This window comes from Eleginops maclovinus, chromosome 19, assembly GCF_036324505.1.
Source record: "Eleginops maclovinus isolate JMC-PN-2008 ecotype Puerto Natales chromosome 19, JC_Emac_rtc_rv5, whole genome shotgun sequence".
In the NCBI taxonomy this organism is placed as follows: domain Eukaryota; kingdom Metazoa; phylum Chordata; class Actinopteri; order Perciformes; family Eleginopidae; genus Eleginops; species Eleginops maclovinus.
The window spans coordinates 19,828,615-19,837,122 of NC_086367.1; the positions used below are offsets into that span (position 1 = coordinate 19,828,615).

Sequence of the window (8,508 nt, forward strand, 5' to 3'; positions counted from 1 at the left end):
CACACACACACACACACACACACACACACACACACACACACACACACACACACACACTCAAACAGACACACTCAAACAGACACACTCTGAGCAGGGCCTCTAAAGAAGCATGACCAGCAGCAGCTGCTGGATTAACAGCTGTCTCTGTTTGTCTGCTGAGACCCTGAAACACTTTGTGATCAAACATCGCTGCAGCTGCCTCTCAGTCATGCCTCATCTAATGCAATGCTCAGTTTGGGTATTTTAGTTCTTTCTTATTCAGTTGAGGGTGATCCACGCTCAGAATTTCATGCTTTATATAATATATATCAGAATTAAAATCATAAATATTGTTTCACTACTGTATATATTGTAGTATACATGTATTGTGTACAATAAAAATATGTTTTTTATTAATTTATTTTATTTTATTAAGTCATTGATCATGCTTATTTATTCTAGTATTCTACGATAACAGATGGAATATCTTTATTGTTCTCATGGTCATACACAATATGCAATTATGAAGCTTTTATTATTTATTTTCTGGCATTGAAAACGAGGTAATTTATCAAGACGTTTATATGACATGAATATAACAAAATATAATATAATATAATATAATATAACATAATATAATATAATATAATATAATATAATATAACATAATATAATATAATATAATATAATATAACATAATATAATATAACATAATATAATATATATATAATATAATATAATGCTAACATAACATAATAATATAATATAATATATAATATAATATAATATAATATAATATAATATAATATAATATAATATAATATAATATAATATATATATATAATATAATATAATATAATATAATATAATATAATGTAATATCATATAATATCATATAATATCATATAATATAATATAATATATATATAATATAATATAATATAATATAATATAATATAACATAATATAATATATATATATATATATATAATATAATATAACATAATATAATATAATATAATATAATATAATATATATATATATAATATAATATAATATAATATAATATAATATAATGTAATATCATATAATATCATATAATATCATATAATATAATATATAATATATATATAATATAATATAATATAATATAATATAATATAATATAACATAATATAATATAATATAATATAATATAATATAATATAATATAATATAATATATATATAATATAATATAATATAATATCATATAATATAATATACTTTGAGCTCCATCTGGTGGTTTACGCAACACACAACAACGGTAGCCGAGAGAGATCACCTGACTAACGCGGAAGTGAGAATCAGCAGCAACAACATGACCCAGGCACAGTAAACACTGCTTTGAAACTTAAGTATATTTTTGTTGCTTCTTCGGCAACATGGTTCGGTGTTTCCTCATCAACACAGTCTGCCCGGTCAGTGCTCTCGGTGCTGGGGAGAGCCGGGTGCTTTACTGCCGGGTCTTCGGTCCAGATGAGAGCATCTTCACCGACCAGAACCGGGAGCTCAGCCCGGAGGAGAGGCGGGTTCTGCAGAGGGAGAAGATCGCGGTGGTAGCACGGTGAGCCGGGTTCCAGTTCTAAAATAAATCTGTAAAATGAGGAACATTTAGCCGCATTTCCAGACTTGTGTTATTAAAATTCCTCTGGATAAACAGGCTGTTCCTGAACTGGACGAGTAGGGCAAACCTCTTATTGCCTTTATAATTTTAAATGGATTTGAATAAAATTGGGTATTTCATGAAAACTCTTGGATTTATTGATCATGTCATGTGACCCAGTGACAACAAATGAATGCAACAGGATATAACTACACTGGACTTCTCTACTTTTTTGGATTTTAGTTGTTTATTTTGTTTTATATGAATATTTTAAATACAAATCAGCAGTTTCATCCTTCAAAACATTTGGATATACGACTCTTTATCAATGCATCAGTGTACAAGTAGGACAAAACAATATAATGTCTCTAAAATGAACGTGGTTTATATTGACAAGGCTTAGATTTTTCCAATAGCGTCCATACCATTTGACCTATTGACTTAAATAGGTACTAAGTGTAGTTATTTGATTCAGCCTTGTCAATTTGATGATTGTCTTCGTTTATCCAAAGTAATGAAATTCCCGTCAAGTCCAGTGTGTCAAGAGGATACCCCTTCCCACAATTTTTACCTGTGTTTATAATACTAAACTTTCCATGACTACTAATAGACACTGTTGATCCAAGAGTAACAGCACCGTCTTCCTGTTTCGCTCTTCATTGCATCCACTCTTCTTTCTGCTTCCTGCTGATTTCCTGATGGCATATCACAGGCGGAGGTGGAGGCTGTCATTCGTCTCATTTGTTTTCAGTAAATACGGATTTATTTTGGAGCTCTTGTGTAGTTTTCTCTTCTCCTACATGACAACCTGTGATTATCGCTGTCAGAATAAAACACCTGCTCTCTGTGCAGCGGAGACACAAATGACAATACTGTTCCACTGCTGCATGTCAAGCTATGACAACAACGCCATTCAATAATATTCCTTTAAAGCATGAAGGAACAATAGAACTTTGAAACAATCTGTGAAATGCCTCAGTTATACTAAGATATAAATATGATATACTCATGTGGTGTCATTGTTCAAATGTTGCATTTAACACAGCTTAAATGTATCTGCCTACATATATGATTTGCTTGCTTTTAATCATTACTACTCTCTGATAGTTTAAGAATGTGAATGTGTTTTCTTTTCAACAATGAAAAAATCCTACAAACAACAAAAGTGAAATAAAAGGATTGATCAACAAATCACGGTGATGAACATTAGTTAGTTACTTGTTTAAGTAAAGGTAATCAAAATGATTCAGAATATAGTCTTTAATCTTGAAATAGTGTTTGTTAATCGCCCTTTCCTATAATTATCTTCCTCTCTTTATATGTAAACATTATAAACGGTAAGAAATACACATCAACAACAATTCTCACTTTCTTTTATTTATAAAAGCCAGCCCTTTTATGCTTTTTATACAAAAAGAAGCAATAACAAAGAATCAAAAGCTGACCTTTCAGGCACAATAGTAGAGCATATATAAGAGTGTGTATGAGAGATAAAACAGTCTCTATATTTTGTTCAAGTTGTCTCTATTTCTGCTGCTCTGTGTGTCAGGCAGGTGCGCAGTGCTGTGTCTCTCTCCCGGGAGGCTGCCGGCCGGCTGCTGGTGGAGGCAGTTCCCGGGGAGGAGGCGCTGGCGCTGCAGGAGGCCGACAGCGGGGTGCTGCGTCTCAGAGCGGGAGACCCTTTCCCGGAGGAGATGAGTGCTCTGTGGCTGGGAGTCCAGAGTCTGGGCTTCACGCTGGTCTGCGAGCCCCACGAGAACCTCCTGCTGGCCGAGGGGACGCTGCGCACCCTGACCCGACACTGCCTGGAGCAGCTGCACATGCTGGGGCAGGGCAGCGAGGTGAGACACTGGTTTTCATTTCCAACAAGATGCTCCTGCATGGGTTACACATTCAGGAGACTCTGCACCAAATTGATGAAGGAGCATTATGTAATACTAATGTAAACAGCAGCTCCAGTTTGGATGAAGGTTAAATATCTGCAGTTTTTATTTACCGAAAATCATGTAATGACTGTAAGTTGAAACTGTGCTCAGAGCACATCACTTACAAACCCGGATTAAGATTTGATCAAGACTTGATCTGGATGGAGAAAAAGTAATTAAATAGTCTTTCTCTTTTTATCTATGTAAAAAAACTCCAGGTTTCAAATCATCAAGTGCTCTGGTTTTGATGTTGAATTGCCCTGATTGCACTAAATGAAGTAAAAGCTGTGTAATTGCTTTTTTCTGTTATCGCAAATGAGCAGAGGTTTCTTAACTTTGACTGTGTTTTCCACAGTGTACAGTTTAATGTGGAAAGGGTATTTAAAAGCAAACGGGCAAGAGTAATGAAGCAAGAACACAAGACCTTCCCTCTCTTCTACTTCCTTTTCTTTTTACTTGTGTTACTTTGTGAAGAAAGATGCAAATGGAAGGGAAACTATTGCCTCATTCCACATGACAAGTATGATTTGCAACCGTCCTTCAATCAAATATGAATAAAGATGGAAAAACAGGGGACAGCCGTGCAGGTGATATTACCTGCTGTAAGTACCTGCCATCTTTAAACATCTCCCTCCTCTCCCTGCAGGTCCTACTGAGGAGCAACCGCATCGACGCTCTGCTCAGCCGCCTGCTTCCTCACGGTCAGCTCCTCTTCCTCAACCACCGCTTCGCCCAGAGCCTGGAGAAGGAGGTGTCCGCTTACATGGCAAAGTGACCCACAAATACCCACTGTAAGACTTCCTGTTTGAGCTCATTACTGCTGGTTGTTCTCCACTGGTGACATCTCTGCAGCAGTAGAAGAAGAGCGGACTGCTGGCAGCTGATTGGTGGTGAACACACAGCGAGGTAAATATCTGCCTCAGCCACTTGCAGCTCAGTGTTGACTGTTTACTGTGTGGGAGGCTTCAGTTCAAATCCTGTTTGTCAAATTGAAGAGTTGAGAGGAAAATGTGGCAGATTAAAGAGTGCAGCTCAAGAGGCCGGTTAAAACGTCCTCGTCAACATCACAGAGGCTGTTATCTGATTCACCCTGCTCTGTGTGACACTGTGTGACCTTCAGGAGCAGACTGAAGAAGCCTGGGAGGATAAACGATTCTCTAAGTGCTTTATTGCATCAGTGTGGTTTCTACTGCACCTTTTTTAAAAAGAAGGATAAACCATTTAACCTGCTGTTAATGCAGTGCATAGTGGGATTCATCTCATAGCAACAAACAGCAGGAATGGAGCAACAAGATAAGACATTGACACAGCTTTTTCTCCTGGAAGAAATCTGATCTTTTTCATAAATGACTAACTTTTAAATTATATTATAAATCTCATATAGTAACAGAGAAATGGAGCAAAGAAACATCATTTAGAACTTAAAATGCATTATTATTGAGACATGGACACAGCTTTTGTTCCTGGAAAGTAGGAGGAAACCCATTATTTATAAAGTAACTTTGCAGTCCAAATAATGATTCATTGCACGGCAGAAATGGAGCAAAGAAAAAAACTGTTGACCCAAAAATATACAATATTTTTTTGATGTATGTACCTATTGTTCTTGTAAAGTAATAGGGAACTAGGTATTTGGTGACATACATAGTGTTATTCATGTAAGAGTAACATACAGCATGAATGGAGCAAACAATTACAACATTTTGAACCAAAGAAGTCATTATTATAGAAATGTTCAGGCTGTAAAAATGCAGGAAGTGAAATGAAATGTTTAAAAAAAACAAGATTAAAGATGTGCAGAGATGTCAGCATGCAAAATAGGACAACAATAAAACAGTAAATTAAAAACTGCAATGGAAACTTCCAGACACAATAATTACAAATGCATCCCTGTACCTTGTGAACATCTGTTGTGCCTCCGACTGCCCCCCTCCCATGAAGCCAGACTCTCCTCCTCCCCCTCCTCCCCCCTGAATCTATCTGGGTACCAGCATCAATTGCTTTGATTTGCTCATTTTTTTTCTCCCAAATTAATAAATAAAACTAATTTTAAGCATTACCCAAGGCGCATTCTTTGATAGTTGTGTACTTGGCAATCAAGGACAAGCGGTGCGTTTTCCAAAAAACGAGGCACCGGGGATTGCATATTAAAGTTGATGGGACACACAAGAAGAAGATTTAGAGGTTGTGTATATCTCATGGGGAATAGAAATAACCACCTGCAAACTGAACAACAACTCAATCAATACCGAATGTTTCGCTGAACGACCAGCAGAGGGCGCTGTTGTTCCTGTGGGTTTGAATGTGCAGTGAAGGACATTTGGAGGAAACTAACTAGTATTCTGGAAAAAAAAAGTTTGAAAAGGCATTTAAATGCAACCTTCTAATCTTATATAAACAAATAAATGAAATTATGATTATTATTAATATCTTTTGTAATATTTGTAAAGTAAAAAGTGTCTTTGAGCACCTGAAAAAGCGCTTGATAAATAAAATGTATTATTAATACAATCATTATTAATAGGAGTCTAAAACGTGGCATTATGATTCACTGTGTTGCAAAAATAAGAATATAATTTTGTGTATATTGGGTTTTGGGGCGTTTTTTTTTCTGGGGATATATACGGTTTGGGGTTCAAGAGTATTAGAGTATCATTTCGGCAGTGGCTCAGTCAGTAGGGGCTTGGACTGGGAATCGGAGGGTTCAAGTCCTCCAACATACTTGAAATATGGAATGTGTACATCTATTTGTAGAGGTCCCATTTCACCTCCTGGGCCCTGCTGTGGTGCCCTTGAGCAACGCACCGGACAACCTCAACCCATTGGCCTTGCACACCACTGCTCCTAGTACTAGGATGGGTTAAATGCAGAGGACAAACTCCACTGTGTGTGACCAATAAAGAGGGTTTCTTCTTCTTCTTCTTCTTCTTCTTCTTCTTCTTCTTCTTCTTCTTCTTCTTCTTCTTCTTCTTCTTCTTCTTCTTCTTCTCATTTTGTTACATTTATGAACTACTTAGGAACTATTTACCACGTTTTACTATTTTTAATGCACTTTATGTATATTATATTTTACTTTTAGTCGTAGTCCTCTCCACTAGGGGGCAGTGTTCAGCTGCAGGCAGATAATAGGAGACAAATTATGACACCGAAAAATCCACAAGGCAACAGCATCCTGAATTCTGCAGCTTCTTTGAGACAAAATAAGCTGCTCGACATCAAATAGACAGCACTGAGATTGTTTCCATGTGTGTTCATAATTACAATAATTAGCAACGCACAGGATGTTGATCTTTGCCTACCAACAGCTGTTTGATAAAATGCATGAGTTAATGTTAAGTGGAGCTTATCTGCTGTGTATGTGAGTGAGTACGTTTTGCTTTTATCCCCCTTTGATTGTAAGGTCGATCCATAATCACGCAGCATGGTTTGTGGGCAAGATTATCAATAAGGACATGTATCTGTGCATACAAAAATATCTCCCTTTAATTGTTCAAAGACCTCACTGGAAAATGCAGTGATGCTACAAAATGAACACTTTTAGTAGTCTTCTATTTAGCAAGAGGACACTGAGGTTAAAGTCAAAAGATTACATTTATTAATAAAATATATTGTATTTATCCTGGAGAGGAATTGGATTTATTAACAGTTGCTAAACTTTATAATAAAATACTTATATGAAATAAAAAAAATTAAAAAATTGAAATGCAAAAAAGACAGAAAATAGAATAAAATATTAAAAGTGACAACAATACAAAATGTAAACATATGTTTTAAAAGTGTAAACAGTAGTGCGTTAATAATATAATGATAGTGATATTTTATTCATTAGGAATTGGATTTCTTCACAGTGGCCAAGGTTTAGAAAAAAATGAATATGATAACATAAAATATTCAAAAAATAAAGTAAATACCGATAATAAATTTTTAAAAATATATAAATATACAATAGTGCAATAAAAATACCTCTATAATTTATTTATTAGGAATTGGATTTCTTAAAAGTTGCTACATTTTATAGTAAAATAAATGATATAAAAAGTAAAATAAATATAAAATGTAAATAACAACAATAATTCTGCAAAAATCTGTCTTTTGAAATACATACAATAATAAAATAGTGATATTAAAGGTGAAAACTAGATTATTGGGTACAATGCAGTAACCATACTAAGTGATATAACTATTGCACAGTTTAATACAAGTTTCAAGTGAGTGCTTATAATGTTGCAGACACTTACATTATATAATTTTTCCATTCCTGTCCAACACTGCAGGTGACGAGGCTCAGCAGCTGTATTAACATGTAGTTCAGAATAAAGACGTGAACACTCTTAGGCATTAGTAGCGCTCATAGAGAGGAATAAATTGGAAGCCATTACCTGAAGTACATACTATTCCCAAGGCAACAACATCTTTGCAGAGTGGTTTTTAGCAGCCCAACGTTTAAAAAAGAAGCAGATGGAGAGTCGGGGCAGTTTCTCCAGGGAGCCACAGGTCAAACCGCACGAGGCAGCAGTGCCACTGGATCAAAGGCAAAGTCCTGCTTGCTGCTTTGTACATGAGCTACAATCAGGGATGTATCACTGAGCAGGTCTGTGAGGAGCAGGCTCAGGGGTCAAAAGTGTCAGGGGCCCCGCTGAACTTCACCTACAATATGTTACTGGTAGTGACAGTTTTAGACCATCAGGGGATAGAGAATTACAAAAAAGAAACATAAAACGACTACAAAGAGATGGAAAATGACCATGAAAAGGGACAAAACAGCCACAAAGAGATACAAAAGGACTACTTGAAGACTCAAAATACCTACAAAGACACACAAAATTACCACAAAGACATAAAACAACCACAAAGACCAAAATTACCCATAAAAGGACAAAAACTACGACCACATTTCTCCAAAATACCTACATATAGACACAAAGCAACTCCCAAAATAAATGATTTACTAGACAAAAAA

The 8,508-nt window shown here is 35.5% G+C and overlaps 1 protein-coding gene across 1 annotated transcript; it reads left to right on the forward strand.

Annotated features, from left to right (window-relative positions):
* The first annotated feature begins 1,289 nt into the window (after positions 1–1,289).
* On the forward strand, positions 1,290–5,607 carry ap5s1 (adaptor related protein complex 5 subunit sigma 1). The gene is made up of 3 exons (XM_063907985.1): positions 1,290–1,584; positions 3,173–3,464; positions 4,195–5,607. The coding sequence occupies exons 1-3, from the start codon at positions 1,403–1,405 to the stop codon at positions 4,321–4,323; spliced, it is 603 nt and encodes a 200-aa protein (XP_063764055.1). The 5' UTR covers positions 1,290–1,402; the 3' UTR covers positions 4,324–5,607.
* Positions 5,608–8,508: the final 2,901 nt, after the last annotated feature.

Coding starts and splice junctions, on each gene's coding strand:
- ap5s1 (XM_063907985.1), top strand. CDS start 1,403: ATGGTTCGGTGTTTCCTCATCAACACAGTCTGCCCGGTCAGTGCTCTC. Junction 1,585..3,172: donor AAGATCGCGGTGGTAGCACG/GTGAGCCGGGTT, acceptor TCTGTGTGTCAG/GCAGGTGCGCAGTGCTGTGT. Junction 3,465..4,194: donor TGCTGGGGCAGGGCAGCGAG/GTGAGACACTGG, acceptor CTCTCCCTGCAG/GTCCTACTGAGGAGCAACCG.